Source organism: Stegostoma tigrinum, chromosome 38, assembly GCF_030684315.1.
Source record: "Stegostoma tigrinum isolate sSteTig4 chromosome 38, sSteTig4.hap1, whole genome shotgun sequence".
Taxonomy (NCBI): domain Eukaryota; kingdom Metazoa; phylum Chordata; class Chondrichthyes; order Orectolobiformes; family Stegostomatidae; genus Stegostoma; species Stegostoma tigrinum.
The window spans coordinates 19,582,178-19,607,180 of NC_081391.1; the positions used below are offsets into that span (position 1 = coordinate 19,582,178).

The following is a 25,003-nucleotide window of genomic DNA, read 5'->3' on the forward strand; positions in this document are numbered from 1 at the left end:
ATTGAACATAAATTTGCAAGTGACTGGAAAGTATTTTTTAAATGAATGCATTGGTATTTCTGAAAGTTTTATCAAGATTATACATGGGATAAAAGTTAATGATCTGGAATCCATGGCTGTACATATAGAAGTATGGAAGTGGATACTCTGAGATGGAACTCCAACCCAGCAGAAGCATTGGTCAGGCCGCTCTCTGTCTTCCCTTTAAAGCAAAGGGCTACTCTGGAGCGAGAATTTGCTTGTGATGGCTTCCAGGAGAGAGAGATGGGGCATCCCATCCATGAGCTGGGTCTGCAGTGGTCTCAGCAGTGCCAGGGGTCGGCTGTGGCCAGTGCTGGTACTTCAGGGAGTCCCAGGCAGATGTGAATACTGCCACTATATGTGTATAAGTATGGGGACCTCATCGAGCTGGGGATGAGGAGGCACAAAGGCAGCAAGGGACGATCCTCTGATGAGCTGAAGGGGTGCCCTGCTCCTTCCTGCCTTTTGCCCAAGATGGTGAACTTAGTAGCATTGTCTCCTGTATTATATGAATGGCCATTCATTAATGGATGACTATTAATTGGACAGATCGTAGAAAAGCTACAGTCTTCACTGACCCTCTGAAGAGTATCCCACCCAGACCCAGCCCCTACCTTATAACTCTGCACTTATCATGGCTAATCCATCTCATCCACATATCCCTGGACACTATGGGCAATTTAGCATGGCCAACCCAGCCTAACCTGCACATCTTTGGACTGTGAGAGGAATCCAGAGCTCCCGGAGGAAACCCACGCAGACTCGGAGAATGAGCAAACTCCACACAGTCACCCAAGCCTGCAACTGAACCCAGCTCCCTGGCACTGTGAGGCAGCAGTGCTAACCACTGAGCCATCCTTATGAGAGGTGGGGGATGAGGGTCTCAGTAGGTCCCAGTGGTGGGCAGACTGCTTGAGTGCCTTACCAGCATGTCACATTATTGGGGTTAGCTCATAGGTGGGTTCAAACTGCTGTTCGGGCATCCTGTTTTATTTGTCATGGCTTCCAGCTCACCAGAAAGTTCCGGATGCACCAGGAAGCTTAAAAACCTTGACACATGGAGAGTCCTTGACACTGATCCAGCTCCCTCAGAGCCAGCTCTCAGACTGAACAGAACCTCTGCCACTCCCGTTTCTATGTGTCAGTCAGGGCTCCCTGATCGAGGCTGTTAATCTGGTCCAGTTGGGCCGCAGGGTGGCTCAATGGTTAGCACTGCTGCCTCACAGCACCAGGGACCCTGGTTCAATTCCAGCCTCGGGCGACTGTCTGTGTGGAGTTTGCACGTTCTCCCTGTGTCTGCGTGGGTTTCCTCCGGGTGCTCCAGTTTCCTCCCACAGTCCAAAGATGTGCAGGCTAGGGTGGACTGGCCATGCTAAATTGCCCCATAGTGTTCAGGGAGGTGCAGATTAGGGGAATGGGTCTGGGTGGGATGCTCCGAGGATCAGTGTGGACTTGTTGGGCCGAAGGGTGTGTTTCCACACTGTAGGGATTCTGTGACTGATATCCATGTGGTCTCCCTGGCTTGTGGAATTTGTCTCTGAATTTAGCTTTCCATTCCAGCTATGTTAACTAACGTTGTCCATGACAACCATCATTGATTTATTTATACATGAGGAAAACTTGCCTGATTCCCCTTCAGGGAAGGATAACACGTGACTTCAGACCCACTGAAATGTGATTGATTCTTAACTTTCTTTGTGAAGTGATTGAGCAGGGCACTCTGTTCAGAGCAATTCAGGATGGGCAATAAATGCTGCTCTCCCACAGCTTCCCCTCTGTTAAGGAATAAAGGGAATGGGAGGTTGAAAGGTTTCAGATGAGTTCAGCTTTTGGGAGGAGGGAGTGGTGTGAGACATTTTTTGCTGACATGGTGGGGAGGTGTTTGGATGAGGGTGTGGATTGTTAAATTTTAGGTGAAAAATTCACGAAGGTGGGTTTGGGACCTTACTTTTTACCCACTGAGTTGCCATAATTCAGAACACAGTGCCTGAATAAGGTAGAGAAACACAATTGCATTTGTCTAGCGCCATTCTTGACACCTGATGCCTTGAGGCGCTTTACAGCTAGTGAAGAACTTTCGAAGCATGCTGACCGTTGGAATGTCAGAACTGCGGCTGCTCACAGCAAACTCCCGCCAGCAGCGATGTAACTGATCACCTGTTTTAGTCATGTCGATGGAGGGGCGAATATGGACGGCGAATGGGACTTCTGCTGGGGGGACAGCGGCCTTTAACATTGGGGTTGTGGATCTTCTCCAAAATGCAGTATCTCTGTTCCAACAGCATTCCTTCAGCAGTGCGCTGGGAATGCCAGGCTTGGAGCTTCGGGCTCCATTCCTGGTCTGGGACTTGGCAGCACGATGCTACCAATTGAGTTTGAGCTGATGCAGATCTAACGGTAAGTTTCCAAAGGCAATTGGACCTGTCCTTAAAAGATGCAATAAAATTCAAGGTTGTGTCCCTGTCTCGTAGCCAGGAGGTCCGGATTCAAGATCCACATGGTGCAGATGAGTGTTTTCTTTATCCATGCATGGGACGTGGGTATAGCTGGCTGGGCTGTTGATGGTCAGGGGTAATGGCAGCTGGTGGTGGCATCTCTGAACAAGCTGATTTGAAAGTATCTAAACTTCCAGGCTATGAGGAAAAGAGCGAGGTGGGTAGTGGCATGGATACGATGGAATGAACAGCCTCCTTTTGTCAACACAGTTGTGCCATGATGGGAAACAACCTGTACGTGTAGGAACTATGCTCATAGTTTCCCTCTGTCCTTCCAGGATGGTGTACTTTGGCCTTATGCCAGTCTAGTAAGCGTTTGCCTGCAGCACTTCACCCTTTTGCTCCAGAATCTCAATGACTGCAATATTCTGGGGCCCCACTCTTGTTTTATTTGCATTCATTATGCTCATTAAAAGGCCAAATGGCTTTTATTTTTGGGCCTATCAGATTGGTAACACTCGCTTGGATTCGCGCCAGCTTGCGTGTTTCACAAGGGGTTGCAGTTTCTGTTGGTGTTTTATTTTCCAACTCCCATTGGTGCTTTCGGTGCAGGGAAGTAAAACGCACACACACGCATGTCCATACGCACGCACACATATACACGTACACACACATGCACACGTACACACACATGCACGCACACATATACATGTACACACACATGCACACGCACACACACATATACACGTGCACAAGCACATGCACGCACACACATACACAACACACACACATACATACATGTACGTATACATACATACACACACATATACACATACACACACATATACACATACGTACATGTACGTATACATACACATGCATATGCACACGCACGCACATATACATATACACACATATGCACACACACACACGTACGTATACATACACACATGCATATACACACACACATACGCACATATACATATACACACACACACATATACATACACACACACCCCTCTTGAGGGAATGAGCTCCATGGAATCAGCGGTTGTACCTTGCTGCCCACACAGCTCCTGTCACTAATTCTGTGACACTGCTTGTCTTGTCCTGTACGTAACCCCTAGTAGCACCCCCCCCCCCCCCCCGCTTCTCCCCTCTAAGCTGCCACATAACTAATAGTAGAGCCTGCTTGGCTGGTGAGACCAAGAGGCATGGTGTTGTGCCTTGTGAATGTTACCCCTGCCCCCACCCCCCTTCCCTGAGTGACTGCGGTCTGACCCCCAAGAGGTTCTGCAAACGATTTGACTTACCTTATTGTACACGAGGGTGACGTGATAATATCACTGGACCTGTCATCCAGAGCTGCCCTGGTTAATGTTCTGGGGAAATCTGAAACTGTTGGAGAAACTCAGCAGGTCTGGCAGCATCTGTGGAGAGAGAGAGAGACAGAGCTAATGTTTTGAGTCCAGCGACCCTTCATCAGAACCTAATGTTCCGAGGGAGTGTGGGGTTTGAATCCTATCGTGGTGGCTGGTGCGGTTGAATAATCACAGAAAATTTGAGTAAAAGCTGGTCGAGTGGCAATCATTGTAAGAACCCATCTGATTCACTAATGTCCCTTTTAGGGAAGGAAATTTGCCATCTTTACTGAGATGTGGATCTGGAATCACACGGCCTGGACCAGCTGAGACTGGCAGATTTTCTTCTGTAAAACGACAATAATAGGTTTTTTTGATCATTGACAGTGGTTACACCGTCACCATTTAGCTTCTAATTCCATATTTCATCAAACTCATATTTCCTTTGGGCTCCAAGCTAATAATCTGGCTACGCGTGACTCCACACCACCGAAATGTGTTTGACGTTTACCTGCCCCCTGGAATTGGTTCCCCAGGCTATAAGTCCAAGGGGAGTTGGGTTAAGGCAGCCAAAGCCAACATTTCAATGGCATCAAGATCCCATTGAAGAATGAAAAGGCTACAATTGTACAGGGCTTTGGTTGGACTGGACCTGGGATCCAAAGCACAGTCAGGGGTCTCTATATTTGAGGCTGCATATACTAACCTTGAAGACAGGTCAGCCAAGGTTTATTCATTTGGTTCCTTGGGAAACAACAATTTTTATTCTTTTAATCGTTCATGGGACAAGGATGTCGCTGGCTAGGCCCACTGTTTATTGTCCATTTATTCCCTAATTGCCCAGAGGGCGGTTCAGAGTCAACCACATTGCTGTGGGTCTGGAGTCACGTGTAGGCCCGACCAGGTAAGGATGGCACTTTCCTTCCCTAAAAGATATTGGCGAACCAGATGGGTTTTCCTGGCAATAGATTCATGGTCACCATGAGATTCTTAATTCTACGTACTTCTATTGAAGTCAAATCCCACCGTCTGCAGTGGCAGGATTCAAAACCCTGTTCCCCTGAGTGTTACCTGGATCTCTGGATTAACCGTTCAGCAATAATACCACCATCGCCTCCCCGTTAATGTCACTTTGTCTCTGTCTACATTTTGAGAACTAATGAATAATTATTTTTCTTAAATTTGCTCATGGGACGTGGGCATCACTGGCTGGCCCAGCATTTATTGCCTGTCCTTGGTTGTCCTAGAGAAGGTGCTAGTGAGCTGTCTTCTTCAATTGCTGTAGCCCACATGTTCTCGGGAGAATCCACAATTCCTTTAGGGAGGGAATTCCAGGATTTTGACCCAGTGTTAGTGAAGGAAAGGCAATATATTCCCAAGTTGAGTGGCTCAGTGGTTAGCACCGCAGCCTCACAGCACCAGGAACCCGGGTTCAATCCCACCCTCGGGCGACTGTCTGTGTGCGGTTTGCACATTCTCCCTGTATCTGCGTGGGTTTCCTCCGGGTGCTCCGGTTTCCTCCCACAGTCCAAAGATGTGCAGGCTAGGTGGATTGGCCGTGCTAAATTGCCTGCAGTGTTCAAGGATGTGTAGATTAGGTTGGAAAAAGGGGGATGGGTCTGGTTAGGATGCTTCAAGGGTCGGTATGGACTTGTTGGGCCGACCGGCCTGTTTCCAAACTGTAGGGATTCTATGATTCAATGATTGAAGTCAAGATTGTGAACAGATCGTTGGAGGGCAACTTGCAGGGGCTGGTGTTCCCCTGTGTCTACTGCACTTCGTCTTCTAGACGGAAGTGGTCATGGCTTTGGAAGGTGCTGTCTGAGGATCATCTTGGTGAGTTTCTGCAGTACATCTTGTGGATAGGAGGAGCAGTGTGTACTGAGCGTTGCTGGTGGAGGGAGTCAGTATTTGTGGATGTGGTGTCAGTCAAGCAGGCTAGTTTGTCCTGAATGGTGTCCATCTGATGAATGTTGTTGGAGCTGCACTTAAGCAAACTACTTCGCAATAAACAACTGCACCTCCCAGTCGCAAACCATTTCCACTCCCCCTCCCATTCTCTAGATGACATGGCCATCATGGGCCTCCTGCACTGCCACAATGATGCCACCCGAAGGTTGCAGGAACAGCAACTCATATTCCGCCTGGGAACCCTGCAGCCTAATGGTATCAATGTGGACTTCACCAGTTTCAAAATCTCCCCTTCCCCTACTGCATCCCTAAACCAGCCCAGTTCGTCCCCTCCCCCCACTGCACCACACAACCAGCCCAGCTCTTCCCCCCCACCCACTGCATCCCAAAACCAGTCCAACCTGTCTCTGCCTCCCTAACCTGTTCTTCCTCTCACCCATCACTTCCTCCCACCCCAAGCCACACCATCTCCTACCTACTAACCTCATCCCACCTCCTTGACCTGTCTGTCTTCCCTGGACTGACCTATCCCCTCCCTACCTCCCCACCTATACTCTCTCCACCTATCTTCTTTTCTCTCCATCTTTGGTCCGCCTCCCCCTCTCTCCCTATTTATTCCAGTTCCCTCCCCCCATCCCCCTCTCTGATGAAGGGTCTAGGCCCGAAACGTCAGCTTTTGTGCTCCTGAGATGCTGCTGGTCCTGCTGTGTTCATCCAGCCTCACATTTTATTATCTTGGATTCTCCAGCATCTGCAGTTCCCATTATCTCTGATACAATCTACTGATAGATGGGTTTTGGAGAATCAAGAGGGGAGTTACTTGGTGCAATGTTGGTGCCCCCTGACCTGCTGTAGTATCCACTGTATTTGTGGTGAGTTCAGATGAGTTTTTGATTAATGCTAAGCCTCCTTGATATTTATAGTGGTGGATTCAGTGATGGTAACACCGTTGAATGTCAAGGGGTTTGGTTAGATTGTCTCTTATTGAAGATGGTCATAGCCTGGCATTTGTGTGGCATGAATGTCACTTACCACTTGTCAGCCCAAGCTTGGATATTGACCAGATCTTGCTGCATTTGAATACGGACTGCTTCAGTATCTGAGCACTCGTAAACAGTGTGAACATTCCCACATTTGACCTTATGATGGAGGAAAGTAATTACTGAAGCAGCTGAAGATGGTTGGGCCGAGAGCACTACCCTAAGGATCTCCTGCAGACATGTCCTGGAGTTGAAATGATTAACCTCCAAAAACCACAACCACCTTCCTCTGTGCCAGATATGACTCTAAACAGTGGAGAGTTTGCCCCGATACCCATTGGTTCCAGTTTTGCCAGGGATCCTTGATGCCACATTTAGTCGAATGAATAAAGATGTCAAGGGCTGCCACTCTCACTGTCGCTTCACCTCTGGAATTCAGCTCTTTTGCCCATGTTTGAGCCAGTGCCCTGGCAAACCTCAAGCTGGGTGTCACTGAGCTGGCTATTGCTGAGCAGCTAAGGGTCCAGTTGTCAGATGGTGCCCATCGATAGACTGAGCGGGAGTAGGCCATTCGACCCTTTGAGCCTGTTCTGTCATTATGTGATCATGGCCACACATCCAATGCACTACCTTGTTCCTGCTTTCTCCCTGTACCCTTTCTGAACCCTTTAGCTCCAAAAACTTTACCCGACTCCTCCTTGGAATGGAACTCCTGTTGACAGATGCAAATCGGTAATCCCAATATTTTCACTGGAGCTCTGCCCTTTTTTAAGTCTACTTCCCAGTTTGCGGGTTCCAGTGTAACTATTCGGAATTTAGGGAGATCAGTGTTAACTTCTCTTTAATTTGGATTTTTTGTTTGCTTTGGTCTCATAAACGGTGTGTAATTGCTCTCCCCTTCCATCCTCCTCCTGATTGTGAAGAGCCCAGTGTAGAGGAGGGACTGTGACCTATTTGGCCAGTGTTACCCTATAAAACAATCAGAGCAGATCTCGGGCTTGCGGTGTCACTAGCCTGCCCCTTAGGGACAAAACAATGTGCTCCACATTACTCTGGGCTGGACAATCCAAAGATATGCAGCCTTCTGCCCAAACTCGGAACATCCCCCTCCCCCTGCTCACTTTCCCAGCTGCTCTTCTGTCCCCCCCACCCCTGGACCGACTGGCAGGAGCCAGTAAGTGACCCGACCAATCTCTGAGCCGTCCAGTTTGCCAGGATCGGCTGGAGTGGGGAGACTGTAACAAGCCTGGGAGGAAGGGAGATTCTCGTCGCTCTGTTAACTTGAAGCCTTCTCACACTTCTCCCAGATCTCGCTGAATGAAGGCCCTGAATAGATACTGGTGTCACTGTGTTGGAAGTCTCCCACACAAGCAGCAGCTGGTGTGTGACACGCAGAACTGAGAGAGAGGGGGAGAGAGAGAGAGAGAGTGTGTGGCAGAGTGGGCATGGTGGGGTTTGGTGGGTGGAATCTGGCAGCCAGTGGGGAGTTGGTGTTGGAAATGCTGCCAAATGTGAAACATTTTCATACAGTGATCAGGCAGAGTCAGGGTCAGGGGGTGCGTGTGGCTGCTTGGCAGGGTTGGGGAGGGGTAGGTGCAGGACTGGGAGGCAGGCGGGTGTGGGGGTTGCAGTATCAGATGGGTAAGGGGTAGAATGAGGAGTGGCGGCAGAATGTGATGGGGTACAGCTGGCGAGAAGGGCCAGGTGGGTGAAGTGGTGGTGGCCGGGTGCCTGGGCAACATGGGGATCAGGCTGGTCTCCAGGAGTGCGGAGGGTGTTGACGTATTGGGGTGGGGAGGGTGCAGGATGGGGTTTGGGCTGGCTAGCCAGTTATGGGAACAGCAGGTTATGAGTGCGATTTGGTGTCAGCTTATTTGGTATTGGAGTAGCTTTTAAAGCTTCAGACATTTTCTGGGTGACTATTCAGCCAAATTAGTCAGAGCCCTCCAACTTTAATTCAAATGTAGACTAATTGCCTGTTAGTTGAGTATTTTGCTAGGTCTATTTCAGAGGGAGCTTAAGAGTCAACATTAGAGGTAGTAAGAACTACTGCTGATGGAGTCTGAGATAACGCAGTGTGGAGCTGGAGGAATGCAGCAGGCCAGGCAGCATCAGAGCAGCAGGAAACCTGATGTTTCGGGCCTAGACCCTTCCTCAGAAATGCCTTCTGAAAGCGTTTCCTGCTCCTCTGACGCTGCCTGGCCTGCTGTGTTCGCTCCAGCTCTACCCTGTGTTATAGAAATGTCAACATCACTGTGGGTCTGAAGCCATGTGTAGACCAGGCTGCATAAGGATGGCATATTTCCTTCCCTGCAGTGCATTAGTGAACCACGTGGATTTTTATGACAATTGCTGATGGTAGGTGTGGTCTCAATGACTGAATCGAGCTTTTAATTCCGGGTCTTTTTATTTGAATGAAAATTGCACCAAGTGCCCTGGTGGGATTTGAACCCCTATCCCTGGAGCTCGTTCCACTGGATTAGTAATCCAGTGACGCTACAGCGATGCCATCATCTGCCCAGTTTAGGTTAATTCCAGATGAGAAGGTTCCCCAATGAAGAGGGTTTGGGTAGACCGGGTCTGTGTTTCAGGAGTTTAGAAGAAAGGGACATGGTCTCATTGAAATACCCAGGGTTTAACGATGGCTTGATAAGGTGCTGCTGAGAGCCCAGAACTGTGGAATCATTGTCTCAGGCCAAGGGGTTGGCCATTTGCACCTAAGATGAGGGAAAAGCGTCTTCCCTCAATTGATAAAAGAACTGTGGAATTCTCTTCCGCTGAAGACTGTGGAGGACAAGTCACTGAATGTATTCAGGAAAGAAATTTCAGATTTTGAAGTCGCAGGGGTATGAGGAGAGAACAAGAATATGGTATTGAGGTCAAGTCATGGGGCTGTACAGCGCGGAAACAGACCCTTCAGCCTAACTCATCCATGTTGACCGAGCTCTAGCCAATAACTCTCCTTCAACAGGAAACAGTTTCCCACCTTTCGATGCCTTTTAAATGTTGTAATTGTACCAGTTAGCACGGCCTCCTCTGGCAGCTCGTTCCATACACGCACCACCCCCTGTGTTAAAACAGTATCCCTTAGACCCGTTTTAAATCTTTTCCCTCCCACCTTTAAACCTATGCCCCTCTAGTTTTGGACTTCCCTCCCCTGGGGAAAAGACCATAAAGACCATAAGACATAGGAATGGAAGTAAGGCCATTCGGCCCATCAAGTCCACTCTGCCATTTAAATCATGGCTGATGGGCGTTTCAACACCTCTCCCCTGCACTCTCCCCATAGCCCTTGATTCCTTTTGAGATCAAGAATTTGTCGATCTCTGCCTTGAAGGCATCCAACGTCCTGGCCTCCACTGCACTCCGTGGCAATGAATTCCACAAGCCCACCAGTCTCTGGCTGAAGAAATGTCGTCTCATTTCAGTTTTAAATTTACCCCCTCTAATTTTAAGGCTGTGCCCACAGGTCCTAGTCTCCCTGCCTAACGGAAACAACTTCCTAGCGTCCACCCTTTCTAAACCATACATTATCTTGTAAGTTTCTATTAGATCTCCCCTCAACCTTCTAAACTCTGATGAGTACAATCCCAGGATCCTTAGCCGTTCATCATATGTTAAACCTACCATTCCAGGGATCATCCGTGTGAATCTCTCTTAGACCGTCTCCAGGGCTAGTATGTCCTTCCTGAGGTGTGGGGCCCAAAATTGGACACAGTATTCCAAATGGGGCCTAACTAGAGCTTTATAAAGCCTCAGAAGCTTATCGCTGCTTTTATATTCCAACCCTCTTGAGATAAACGACAAAGACAAAAGACCTTGTCTATTCACCCTGTCCATGCTCCTCATGATTTTATAAACCTCAATAAGGTCACTCCTCAGCCTCTGACACTCCAGGGAAATTAGCCCCAGTCTATTCAGCCTCTTCCTGTCGCTCAAACCCTCCAACCCTGGCAACAACCTTGTAAATTCTTTTTTTTCATACTTTTCAAGTTTCACAACATCCTTCCTGTAGCAGGGAGACCAGAATTGAATGCACCATTCCAGAAGTACCCTCACCAATGTCTTTTGCAGCCTCAGCATGACCCTCCCAATTGCTGTACTCAATGCACTGACCTATAAAGGCAAGCGTACCAAACACCTTCTTCATTCACTCCCCTGTCTACTTACAACTCCGTTTCAAGGAGCTGCGAACCTGCACTCCAAGTTCTCTGTGGTTGGCAGGACTTTACCATTAAGCCCTGCTCTGATTTGCTTGACCAAAATGCAGCACCTCACATTTCTCTAGATTAAACTCCCTCTGCCACTCCTCGGCCCATCCACCTTGGATCAGCCATGATCATATTGAATGGTGGAGCAGACTTGAAGGGCCGAATGGTCTGCTCCTGTTTTGAGTGTGCGCGTGTTGCGCGTGTGTATTCCCGACCTGAGCTAATACCTCAGGGAATCCTGTTTTCACTGCTGACGGGATACGAACCACATTTTGCGGTTTGAGACTGAGCATTAGCCCCAGGAGCCCACGATGAAACATTGCCACAGCCTGACAAACCATGTAGGACGTAATAACATTCAGATCTCAAAACCTCATGTGTTGTGTTTTGTTCAATACAGAACGTGTCTTGTTCTGACTTGGGAAATTAAAATACCATAGTTGTACGTAGCTTCAGACTCCTAAATGTCCAAATGCAGAACGCCCAGACAGGCCCCCGTCACAAGCAGTCGGATTTCATGCGGGGAATCGCTTTGCCTTGCCTTAAAGTGCACTCTCCCTCTCTCTCTCTTTCTTTCTCTCTCCCTCAATCTCTTTCTCTCTCCCTCTCTCTCTTTTTCTCTCTCTCTCTCTTTTTCTCTCTCCCTCTCTCTCTTTCTCTCACTCTCTCTCTTCCCCCCACTCTCTCTCACCCCCACCTCTGTCTTTTGCTCTTCCTACCCCTGCTCTCTCTCCCTCCCTCCCTCTATCTCTTACCCCTCCCCCCCACCACTCTCTCTCTTGGTCTCCCTACCCCTTCCCTCTCTCCTTTCCTCTCTCTCTCCCACCCCCGCCCTCTCTCTCTCCTTCTCTCTACACCCTCTCTCTCTCTCTCTCTCTCTGCCTCTTTCCCCTGCTCTTCCCTTGTCTCTTTCTTCCCCATATCTCCTAAGGTCATCCTGTGATGCCATCTCTTTTTAAATGGATGTAAACTTAAACTTAAACAAACTTAAAGTTGTTTCCTTCTTTCTACGAATGGTAAAAGGCTAGCATCCAGTTCAGCAAGTCACAGAGATGGCCGGGGACTAAACCAAACAAAGACGCCTGCTGGAAACCTGAAACTAAACCAGAAATGGCCTGAAAATCTCTGCAGGTCTGGAGAAAGCAGTGTTAACATTTTGAGTTCAGTGAGCCTTCTTCAGCATTGATAGAAGCTAGGAAAAAAGTGGTATTTATGCTGATGACAGTTTGGCGGGAGGGGGTTGGAAGGGTAGGTGGAGACAGAGGCCAGAAAGAGAGAGAGAATGTGAAAGTTAGCCAGATGAAGGACAATTGACAGTAAACCAGAGAAAGTTCCTTGGGCGCTTTTACAGGTAGAAGGGCACGGTGGCTCAGTGGTTAGCACTGCAGCCTCACGGCATCAGGGACCTATGTTCACTTCCACCCTCGGGTGACTGTCAGTGTGGAGTTTGCACATTCTCCCCATGTCTGCGTGGGTTTCCTCCAGGTGCTCTGTTTTCCTCCCACAGCCCAAAGATGTACAGGTTAGATGGATCGGCCATGCTAAATTGCCCAGAGGTGTTGAGGAATGTGTAGGCTTTGTGGATTGACCGTGCAAGGTTACAGGGATAGGGTAGTGGCGTGGGTCTGGGTGGGATGCTCTTTGAATGGTTGGTGTTGACTTGATAGGCCGAATAGCCTGCTTCCACACTGTAGGGGTTCTATGAAAAATTAACCCATGCAAATCAAATTGTAGCCCCTGAGAAACCTCAAGAGGGCCCTGTTTTTGTAAAAACTGTATATTTTGAGCACAGCGCACTACATTTGAGGAAAACTGTTGAACTCCTCCTGGTGGAGACGGATTACCAGCGATGAGGGATCTTTGTCACATAGAATGTTATGTTTTAATTGGCTTGATTAATTTTCATGACTACGAGCATGCAATGTTGCAGGTTGGTTTTAACATGAAAACAGAAGTTTATTACACAAATAAACTGAAGATGTAATAGGATAAACCAAACTCTTTGTAACACATTGAAAGATTTTGAACACGTCAAAAGTATCATCCCATTAACCCCAAGAGCATTCCATTACAGTACGCAGACACCAGAGAGAAATCATTTCTTTATCTCACATCAGTTTGTCTAAGCTATGGCTTCAGTTCCTAGTCATGAGAACTGATCACCTCTGATTTGGCAAATTACCAAGCCTAGACTTTTTTCAGCTTCTCATGACCACCTCTTCCAGTGTTTTATCAAAGACTTCTGGCCTGGAACATTTAAACTAAACTGCTGACATTAATTCTAAACTACTTCAGCCTTTCTCAGCAGCAGCTACTTTATAAAACCAGTCTCGGCGAAGAACTGTGCAAACTGAAATGAAAACATCTTCTTGTTTTTCTTTGTGTGCATTTCCATGAATTGAAAGGAAGAAAAGAATCAGTCCCTGACACTTTGGCTGAGCCTGATGCACAACTTTTCAAATGGCTTATAAAATTCTGCCAATGTAAATGAAAACCCATTACTGTCCAAAAAGTATTTCTCTCATATTCTTTTAAATATATCACCACGGCTACAGAATTATCATAGATCCCTTCAGTGTCGAAACAGGCCCTTCGGCCCAACAAGTCCACACTGACCCTTGGAGCATCCCACCCAGACCCACCACCCTATAACCCACTTAAGCTACATATCCCTGAATACCTAAAGGCAATTTCCCATGGCCAGTCCACCCTAACCTGCACATCTTTGGACTGTGAGAGGAAACCGGAGCACCTGGAGGAAATCCACACAGACATGGGGAGAATGTGCAAACCTGACAACAGACAGTCACCCGAGGCTGGGAATGAACCCAGGTCCCTGGCGCTGTGAGGCAGCAGTGTAACCACTGAGCCACCGTGCCGCTCCGTGTAAGTTAATCACTATACCCATTCAGTCAAATACTAAAAATCCATAAAAACCAAAGAAACCATTCTGAGGAACGGTCACTGAACCTGAAACATTACTGTATGAGTTTTGTTTCTTCACAGATGCAGTCAGATCTGCTGAGCATTTCTGGCCACTTCTGTTTTTGTTACTGAAAACCCATATGCCACTAGTTCAAGTTCAAAACTCCAAAGTCAAAAATAAATGCTAGTAAAATATATATGAATCTCACACCTTGCACAACAAGGGAGACTGCAGAAACTGAGCAAAGAGAACATTAAGGAGAAAATTAATTGAGATGTCCAAAGCTAAGGGAGCTTTTGGCCGAGTAAAATGTGAGAAACTGTTTCCCGTTGACGGGGTTCTGAAGAACGGGCACCGGACCTGAAACGTTATCTCTGTTTTCTCCTTCGCAGATGCTGCCAGACCTGCTGAGCTTTTCCAGCGACTTTGCACTGTGACGACAGCACAGTAAGCAAATTGGCAAGACTGACCAGATGAGATTTCATTTGGCAAAAATGATGTGGAATATGCCACTTGCAAAGGCAGTGGAAGCAGGCACCTGTCAGAAGGGAATTGGATAAAGCCTTGAATGGGAAATATTTGCAGGCGTACCTGGAAAGGAGAAGATTGTGGGATGACCTGGATAGCTAGATCAAATAGCCAGCATAGGCACGATGGGCTGAATGGCCTCCTTTTGTGCTGCACATTCTATCATTCCTTAAGTTCTCTCCAGATTTCTCCCCAGCATATCATGAGCTTGCATTCTGATAATGATGCCCGTTTCTCTAGCCTCACTGGTGAGAATTGTAATCTGCACCTCCAGTGGCACAGAGGCTAGTGTCCCTGTTTCTGAACCAGAAGCTCCATGTTCGAGTCCCACTCCAGAACTTTGTGGAGGGAGGTGAGATGATAAAAGCAGCCAAACAGGTTGATTATTGAGTTTTAAAACCTCCCTTCAGCTTCAGAGGGTAATGGTAAGAATAGGAGAGATTCCTGGCTGGTTATGGGATGAGGAGAACATTGGAGCTTCCAGAATGGCAATGTGCAGGTTGTATAGAGAACATCTGACCACAGCAACTCTTGGCTCCCTGACTGAACTGCAGCACAATACCACCATCACTGCGAGGCACCTTGCTTTCAAAGTAATCTTACTCTCGTGCAGGAATTTGCGGTACTGACAAAGGAGCTGAATCTGTGCCGGGAGCAGTTGCTGGAGCGGGAGGAAGAGATCGCGGAGCTGAAAGCTGAGAGGAACAACACACGGGTGAGTAGAGGCTGCAGTGAGCTAGAAGTGTGATGCGTTGAGGAATCTTCTCATTACCATCCCCTTGCCCATGCCCTAGACTTTCTGGAACCTCATCCCTTCCATGAAGGAGCAAAATGGGAATTGTTTGAAGAAGCGACTCACGGTGATCCAACAAAAATGGATCCCTGAGACACATGCAGGCCAGACCGGGTAAGTACAGCAGATTTCCTTCCCTAAATGACATCAGTGAACCAGATGAGTTTTCGTGACAATGGATGATAGCTACCATGGTCCCTAATCCTGAAAATAGCTTTTAATTCCAGATTTCATTCGTTGAATTTAGATTCCATCAACTGCACTGGTGGGATTTGAACCAATGTCCCCACAGTATTTCCATCTTCTTTTAACCAGTAATCACCATTTGTAAGAATGCCCATGTATCCAGTTGAGTATTTTCAAGCTAAACCCATTTTGGATAATGCAAACCATCAGAGTTGTCCCCAGAATATTTGCATTTTCCATCAAAGTCGGGCACTTCTGCGGACGGGAATAGGGAGAGCAGGAAGGGACTAAATCAAAATGAAGTTGGGGGAACTAATTCACTATACCACCTGCAGTGCTCACTGCAGTATAGTTATTGGGAACATCATTGGACAAGGACACTCAGACATGAACGTAGTCCCCTGGGTATTAGCCTGGTCTGAATTATTCATTTAGTGTCTGTTGTCATGATAATGGTCGAATGATTAATCACTCATAAGGATTTGATTAACTCATTGGGTCAGTTTATTTAAAGCAATAAAACACATCATAAGTTATGAAATAAACATCGGAACAAACCACCTGATTTCTCTGTGTGTGCAGCTTGCAGGCTAACTGCCAGGCAGAGTCGCAGCATTTTATATACACACATGACACATAGAGTCCATGAGGGTAAAGTTGTTCAAAACATGTATGTCCACAACAGCCATCACTATATGCAGTTGTCTGCCTAGAATATGGTTCAAACAGAACCAGCTGGCGGAACCTGGCCAGTTGTATTGGGGGGTCAGACCTAATTTGGAGGCTTTCATTGTGGCAAACAGGGCCTCAATGTAGAAGCACCTGGACCACAGCCATCAGATGCCATTTTTAGCAGCGGAGGAAGTAGCGAAGCATGGTGGGAAACCAAACTTGTTCAAAATTAGTACCAAGTTCACACAGCCCCACTTTGCTGTTTTAAGGACCTTAACCCATAGAAATCGTAATTTTATGAGGAAGAGTAAATACATTTCAGTGGCAGATAAGTTATGTTCAGGTGTCATAACATGAAATATATTTGAATCCCTGCACATTTCAAAATAGAGGAAAAGGTTGTAGCTTTCGGTTACAGTGAGAAGCTGCAGTTTTCAGAGTACAAAGGCTTGAATAAGTGACAGGCCATCTGGTGTAGCATGGAGTAAATCACTAGTCATTCATTCCTGCAGTTTTAGTATGATTCATTATTAAAGTTTCCAAAGGGCTTTTACCCCAGCAGATCCCATTATGAGTGTGTAACTGAGTTTCAGAAGCAGCAAAACCCATCCACGATCAGCACGAGACTAAGTTCACATTTTGCTTGATAGATTTTAAGGGGCACTTAAAGGATTAGCTGGCTTTGATGTGTTTAGTGAATAAAGGCTTGTTTGTCTTTATTACAAATTTTTGAATGAATTTCATTTATAAGATCTTTTCTGTATCAAGTGCATGCGAGTGGGAGCTTCCTTTCACTCCACATGGTCTCTAAGGTCTACCGATAGTGGATACTTAGTGAGTGGCACTGGAGTTGACATTAGGTTTGCCAAGCCAGGAGGTTGAATATGAGTGGTGGGCAGTTTGCAGGGGTATGAATGTGGCAAGGGTGCATGCAGCGTGGAGGGGCACGGGACTTACATGGAGGTGTTATGGGGGACCATGTGGGCATCATGGACAGTGAGGAAATGTAGGGAGAATAAGGACATGGGGAGATGGACGATGGGGGGACATGGGGGTGGTGGGGACATGGGGCAGGTGGGGACGTGGGGGATGGACGATGAAGGAACATGGGGGGGATGGGGACATGTGGAGAGGAGGAATGGGGGGACTTGGATGAGAGGACATGGTAGAGGGGTTGTTGGGTAACCAGGGGCATGGGACGGGAACATGGGGGGATAAGAACATGGGAGATGGGGGGATGTGGGGATGTGGAGGTTTTGAGGGATATGGATAAGGCATCAGGGTGGCATTGTATATGGGAGGACCTGGGACAGTATCATTGTGAGGATAGACTTGGGGTAGCATGAGTATGAGGGGCCTGGAAGTGGTATTAGGTGACACTAGGGCATGGAGGTAACATTGGGGTAGATAATGAGTGGTTGTTGGTGGGGCAGGAACTTTGGTGTGCGGGTTGGAGTATCTGACAGGCCTCTACTGAAGTGGGTAGAAACCCGGGGTCCGGGATGGGCCTTCCAACGAGACCAGTTTTGGATTTGCTTGCTTCCGTGACCACCTCAGATTTTCACTGGGCTGAAGCAGCAGCCAGAGCAGTCATTGTCAGAAACATCAGCTGCGCCGGTGACCTGAAGATGAACTGGTTGCTAAGGCCCGGTGAAGTGCCTATATAAATGCAAATTGTCGTCTGCCACAGCTGCTGTTGGAACATTTGGAGTGCCTGGTGTCGCGTCACGAGCGTTCCCTCAGGATGACAGTGGTGAAACGTCAAGCCCAGTCTCCTGCTGGCGTCTCTAGTGAGGTCGAGGTGCTGAAGGCCTTGAAATCACTCTTCGAACACCACAAAGCTTTAGATGAAAAGGTGCCAGCTCCCCTTCTTTCTCAGTCTCTCGCTGCGTCCGGGCCCTTGCACTGAACGGTTGGATGTCTTTGTGAACGTGTCGGGTTGTTGGGGGTGGGGGGTGGTGCGGGACGTGGTTATCGTCAAGTATTACAGTACAGTGGGAGACCATTTGGCCCATTATGCATGTGCTGGCACTTTCGAAGGGTTGCTCAATTTTTTCCGCTCCATCAGTTCAGAGCCATTGTTGGCTTTCCGTTTCGAGTATTTCATCCCTTTTGCAAGTTAACAATTGAATGCGTTTCCGCGTGGTCATGATTTGAGAAAAGGAACTCTCATTGCTCTGTGATATTGGGAACTGCCGATGCTGGAGAATCCGAGATAACAAAGTGTAGAGCTGGATGAACACAGCAGGCCAAGCAGCATCTTAGGAGCACAAAAGCTGACATTTCGGGTCGAAACGTCAGCTTTTCTGCTCCTAAGATGCTGCTTGGCCTGCTGTGTTCATCCAGCTCTACACTTTGTTATCTTGTTCCTCCTGTGCCTTTCTTTCAGGAACAGGGGGGCTCAGCCGCGATTTTATCGAACGGCAGAGCGGACTCAAGGGGCCAAGTGGCCTACTTCTGATTTGTATGTATATGGGCCGTACCCTCGGCTTCTTGACCGTCCTGCGGTCAGGAACAGTTTCAGTCGTCTCCCTGATCAATAATTGGAAACCTTTCTCTTAGGTCTGAGATCCCAGTCGCTGCCATCTCTCCACTCCCATCCCCTGGCACTCTTCCGCCAAACCTGGTGCCCCCCCGAAAGGCCCTAACATCGTTCCCCAAAGTGTGGCACTCCAGAGCTGGATGCAGTGCTCCGACTGAGGTCTAACCGGTGATTTTGCAAAGATTGAGAGAAACCGCCTTGTTTTTGGTTATTCGGTTACCATTTCTTATCCAAGTCAGGTCGTGCGAAATGTTCAGCTGGAAGTCCGTGTGATTCCCGACCCGAGCTAATCCTCTTTGTGTGGCAGGTGCGGGAGAGGTTGCGAGTTGCTTTGGAGAGAGTCTCGATACTGGAAGAAGAGCTGGAAACGACAGCCCAGGACGTGAGTGCTGCGCGTTTGACAGTCCAGGAGTTTGTTGCGGGATGAATTGCTGCCCAGAGCTGGGGTGGGCCTAACCCCCCCACTTCCTGGGCTGTTGTCTAGATTCGAGGCTGAACAAGCTCTGTCACAGGCTGAGGCCCACTCCCCAGACGGTAGTTTCGGAAAAATAATTAATCATTTCAAATTTGGGATAATTTCATTTCATGGGCTGGTAAAGCAAATAACATTTGCACCACACAAGTGCCAGGCAACAGTAGAGATTCTAACCATCTCGCCTTGATATTTATTGACATTTTCAAGGTTAAATAGCTCGCCAACAAGTCCGGGTGGGATCACCATTAACCACAAACTGAACAGAACTAGCCAGTGGGCTACAAAAGTCGAATACTGAGGCAAGTAAATTACTCACTGACCCACCAAAAGCCTGTCCACCATCTACAAGGCACAAGCCAGGAGTGTGAAGGAATACCCCCCCGACTTGCCTAGATTGGTGGGGGGGGTTGCAGCCTCAGCAACATTCCAGAAGCTTTGCACCATCTGTAAGACGCATTGCAGATGTTCATCAAAGCTCCTTCGGCAGCATCTCACAGACCCACAACCTGTACCGCTCAGGAGGACGAGGGCAGCAGATGCCTAAGAACGCCACCCCCTGCAAATTCCCATCTCCCAGCCATATGCCATCCTGACTCGGAAATATTATCAGCGTTCCTTCGGTGCCATTGGGCCAAAACCCTGGAATCTATTGAAACAAAGCAGCTGGTGTAACCTGCTCCACCACTCGATTTGATCATTTAACAATCAAAACTTTGGCCTCCAACACTTTTTCTGTGGCAGAGAATTCCACAGGCTCCCCACTGCTTGGGTGAAGAAATTTCTCCTCATCTCAGTCCTAAATGGTCTACCGACCCCTTAATCCTTAATCTGTTAGCCCTGGTTCTGAAATCCCTGGATATCAGGAATGCCCTTCCAGCATTCATCTCGTCTAGTCCTGTTAGAATTTTCTGTGACAACCCCCACCCACGTCCTTCTAAACACCAGTGAGTAGAGCTCTAGCCGATCCAGTCTCTCTTCTTACACCAGTCCCGCCATCCCCAGAAGCAGTCCCAAACAGAATTGAGGGTCTCCTTTACCCCCCAGAGGCTGGAGTGCTTCAGGAAGGCGGCTCGTCCCCACCTTCTCGAGGGCAATTCGGGGGGTGTGAGGCAATAAATGTCGACCCAGCCTATGCAGCCCGCATCCCACGGTATCATTTTATATTAGAAAGAAATTAGCAAATGACCTGAGTGACGAAGTGATCCGAATCTTGGGAAGTATTCTTGTCATTATAGTGTTAATTGGCCTGATTTCCCACCCCCTGTTTTGAATAAAGTTGCCGTCGTCCCACAGGACCATAGGAGAGCAGGAGAAAGAGAGAGAGAGAGAGATAGGGAGAGAGATAGAGAGAGAGACAGAGAAAGAGAGAGCGAGAGATAGAGACTTAGATAGAGAGAGAAATAGAGATAGAGACAGACAGTGAGAGAGAGAGAGAGAGACAGACAGATAGAGAGAGAGAGACAGAGACAGTCAGAGACAGAGAGAGAGACAGAGACACAGAAAGAGATAGAGAGACAGAGAGAGATAGAGACAGGGAGAGAGACGGGGGGGAGAGAGAGAGAGACAAGGAGAGAAACAGAGAGAGAGAGATAGAGACAGAGACACAGAGAGAGATATAGACAGGGAGAGAGACAGAGAGAGAGAGACAGTCAGAGACAGAGAGAGACAGAGACACAGAGAGAGATAGAGAGACAGAGAGAGATAGAGACAGGGAGAGAGACAGGGAGAGAGAGAGAGACAAGGAGAGAGACAGAGAGAGATAGAGACAGAGACACAGAGAGAGATAGAGACAGGGAGAGAGACAGAGAGAGAGACAGAGAGAGACAGAGACACAGAGAGAGATAGAGAGACAGAGAGAGATAGAGACAGGGAGAGAGACGGGGAGAGAGAGAGAGACAAGGAGAGAGAGAGATGGTGGTGAAGGTTACAAGTGGTGACCTTAGCTAACACAGGAGTTAAATCTGCATTGTTGGCATCATGTTGTATCGCAAACCAGGTGCCCAGCCAACTGCCCCCAACCTCACGATTCTGTTTTAAGAGTGGTGGTAAATTAACAATCCCTGAGCTTGCCTTCAGAGGGACCAGTGCCATCGTGACGGCTGGCGATCGTTGGCTTTGATGTTCGGGATTGTGCTGGCACTGACTCTGGATCAGTCTGACACACTGCGCGCTGGTCACGGCCTGAGGAGGGAAGGAGCGGTATTGTGGCGGTTTTATGTTTTGTAAAGGAGGGGGAGGGGGCTGTGCCCGTGGATGATTAACGCAGTTGCCACTGTCCTGCCCACAGAGGCTGACCAATGGCACAGCGCTGACTGGCAACGGGGACTCAGAGCTGATCGAGCGGCAGAGCGCCGAGCTTCTCCAGATGAAGGAGCGCTTGGCCATGCTGTGCCGCAAGGTGGCGGAGGTGGAGGAGGAGCTGAGCACGGCGCACAAGGACCTCACCAAATCTGAGGAGGTGAACGCCAAGCTCCAGCGGGATTTGAAAGAGGTGAGTGTTGGCAATGGGCATGGCCGGAGGGACTGTGCGGTGGAACCGAATCATCCGCAGGGACGTTGGCAGGTTTCTGATCCGGAGTGGAAGGAGTGTTGCCAATGATAACGGCACATCGGGGGGTTTGTGGGGGATGTGGGCAGCTTTGAGTCAAAATGTTGGCATCGTAACACATCAGATTAAACAAGCCTCTCGTTGGGTACTCATGGCAAATCATTTTAGGCAGCAACAAAGAATGAATGAGTGAATTAATTAATAACTGAGTAAGGAATGTTAATGATACCTTTGTCGGGCAGCTCCATTGTTCCCTGTTTTAACAGAAAACAATTAAGATGTTTAAACAATTGCTTCCAAACATTGTGCAAACGAATGTAATATGAACTGAATGTTGGCTGAGTAACGTCAACACTGGTTCAATGCTATTGATTTTACTCGGGGTTTTGTTGCAGTCACCTCTCTGTTTACCAATTGGCGGCGAACGGGACGGGGAGGCCCTCTCTTGTTTCTTACAGGTGGATGAACACTTTCTAACATGGGGTGCTGGCAAGCTCCTGCCCATCACTAATGCCCCATGAGCTGGGTAGCCCCTTCGCTGTGGGTCTGGCGTCACGCGGAGGCCAGATTGGGTAGGATTTCCCACCTACAGTTCATGGTGGACCGAGAGGAGTCCTGCACCGCTGACAGCATTTGTCACACTGACAGCAAGGGAATATTCAAAACGTTACGAATTAAATTTAAATCTCTTCCCCCCACCCTGGCCCCAGTTGTCCTGGTGGGATTCGAGCCTAGATCTTCAGCCTGAGCCTCCAGATTCATAGTCCAGTGACATTGTGGAGTGTGGGGCTGGGGTGGGGGCTATGTGGGGAGCAAGGCTGAGGGGAGAGGGAGAGGGAGGAGAAAGGGAAGGGTTGTGGAGGGGGTGGAGGCACGGGTAGGGAAGGAGAGAGAGAGGGGGTAGCAGAGGGACTTTAGTGGGGTGTAGTGGACTGGCATCTGGCCAGGCTGTAACAGGGATGAGGGGAGGAGTGGAGTTGCGGGTGGAGCTTGAGGGGCATCGCACAGGGGTATAGGAGCTGGAGGGACTGACAGGGCGAGGACAGGCAGGGCTGTGGCGGGAGGAGCGCAGTAGCAGAGAGGGAAAGGTATGGGGAAGGGAGGGCGCTAGGTGGAGAGGGGAGGGTTGGTGGGGGAGTGGTGGAGGGGCTGTGGGGTGGGCCCATGGTGGTTCTGCTTCCTTCTGGACTAGCTGCGTTCTATCACTTGTAGCTTCGCTTGGGAAATTGGTCATTGTTTTGTACGCTAGCCTGCATTTATATAATGCCTTGAACTACTTGGAGAAGACACCAAAGTGCTTAACAACCAACGAAATATGTTTTGGTTCCAACAAAAATTTCTGAAGAAAAGGTCTAGGCCTGAAACATCAGCCTTCCTGCTCCTAAGATGCTGCTTGGCCTGCTGTGTTCATCCAGCTCCACACCTTGTTATCTCAGATTCTCCAGCATCTGCAGTTCCTACTATCTCTGAACCAGGTTATAGCCCAACAGGTTTATTCCAAATCACAAGCTCTGCGAGAATTGCTTCTTCATCAAGAACTCTGGTCTGAAAGCGTGAGATTTGAAATAAATTTGTTGGACCACAACTAGGAGTCATGTGGCTTCTGTCTGAGGGAGGGAATTCCAGGATTTTGACCCAACGTCTCTAAAGGAATGGCAATATATTTCCAAGTCAGGATAGTGAATGGCTTGAAGGGGAACTTGAAGGGGGTGGCGTTCCCACGTATCTGCTGCTCTTGTCCTTCTAGATGGCAGAGAACTAGGCATTCCTGATTTTCTTTGCCGAATCCCAAAGTTATGAGAATCCATTACTAAACCTTTCTCCCACGACCTTCCCCTTAAAACCATCCTGAAATCTACTCCTTTGACTAAGCCTTCAGTCTGCTGGCTATCATAGAATCCCTACAGTGTGGAAACAGGCCCTTTGGCCCAACAAGTCCACACCGAACCTCAGTGCATCCCACCCAGACCCATCTCCCTTTAAGCTACACTTCCCGAACACTATGGCTAATCCATCTAACCTGCACATCTTTGGGCTTCTTTGGACTAGTTACTTTTCTCCATTGGAATGTTGTGATTTTGTTTGATAATGTCCTGGTGAAGTGCCTTGGGAGATTTCTCCTATGTCGGGGTATCGTATATTCAAGCTGCTGCTGTTGCTGTCACTGTTCGAGTTCTGTGCATCCGGGGTGGGATATGGGGATCACTTTGGATCTGTTTTCCAGTTTTCCCCTCTTTGTTTTTTTTCCCCGTGCAGGCTTTAGCACAAAGGGAAGACATGGAAGAGAGAATCACGACACTGGAGAAACGCTACCTCAGCGCCCAGCGAGAAGCTACGTCGCTTCATGATGCGAATGATAAACTGGAGAATGAGTTGGCAAGTAAGGAGTCCCTCCTCAAGCAGGTAACTGTTCTCATTTTCTCTTGAATCTGGGTCACACAGAGAACTGAACAGGAGGTTTTAAATAAATGCAAAAGTATGGCAGACTCTAGAAGTTTGAAATTTAAATGCTAAACTCCAGAGAAACACAGCGGATCTGACAGAGTTAACATTTCGAGTCAAATATGATTCTGAAGTTACGAAGAAATGTCAATTTGGACTCAGTGTTAACTCTCTTCCTCTCTCCATAGCACCTGCCAGACCTGCTGAGTTTCTCCAGTGCTTAATATTTTTCTCACCTTTCTTGTAAAACTGACTCCCACTGGAATTTGCACAAGGAGGTGGAGGCCATTCAACCTCTCAAACCTGTCCCACTGGCCCCACTCTGAGCTGCTCTGAATCTGCTTTATGCCAAGCTGGTCCGATTTAGTGGTTCTGTAATGAACAAAAAAAAATTCTTAACAATTTCAATCTTAATTTTCAGGCGACTCCCATCCTTGACCTGCTTTATTTTACGGGACAAAGTTCCAGATTTCCATTCGGTTTTGTGTGAGGCCATTCAGCCCTTTCATAAGTGGGATTTGCTTTCTTCCTGTTGACTCTGTCCAGAGCTTTCAGAATTTTGGACATTTGAACTGATCTCTTCTCCAAGGAAGGAAAACTTCTTGACTTCTCCAATCAGTCTTCATGGGTGACATTCCTCATCCCTGGAAAAGTTCTTGTACGTCCTTAATGTACACCCATCCCCCACCCTTGTTCCATGCCTATGTAATAATCTCCAAATGACTGAATAGTTCACACACTGTCACGCAATGAATTTCAGTTGCCTTGCACATTTGCAATTCTTGACAATCTCCCTAAGCTTCAGGACCTGATGCATTGAAATCATTAGCAAGTCCTTCCAAGGTCTCTGCAACCCCCTCCAGCCCAGCAGGTATCCCATGCCTGTGGGATCCCAAACTCTTCCAGTTACCCCGCCCCAGGCCCAGCTCCAGCCCCAGCTCCACTCCCTATATTCCCGTTTTCCCACCATCC

General features: G+C 48.2%; 1 protein-coding gene across 7 annotated transcripts in view; it reads left to right on the forward strand.

Annotated features, from left to right (window-relative positions):
• Nucleotides 1-25,003, forward strand: part of ppfia3 (PTPRF interacting protein alpha 3) — a 151,718-nt gene that overhangs the window by 47,974 nt on the left and 78,741 nt on the right. For all 7 annotated transcript variants that reach the window (XM_059640442.1, XM_059640440.1, XM_059640443.1 and 4 more), the window contains 5 exons: nucleotides 14,987-15,088; nucleotides 17,715-17,879; nucleotides 18,874-18,948; nucleotides 21,329-21,532; nucleotides 23,846-23,992. In XM_059640442.1, the coding sequence (XP_059496425.1) occupies nucleotides 14,987-15,088; nucleotides 17,715-17,879; nucleotides 18,874-18,948; nucleotides 21,329-21,532; nucleotides 23,846-23,992 (693 nt within the window). The remainder of the gene's footprint in view (nucleotides 1-14,986; nucleotides 15,089-17,714; nucleotides 17,880-18,873; nucleotides 18,949-21,328; nucleotides 21,533-23,845; nucleotides 23,993-25,003) is intronic.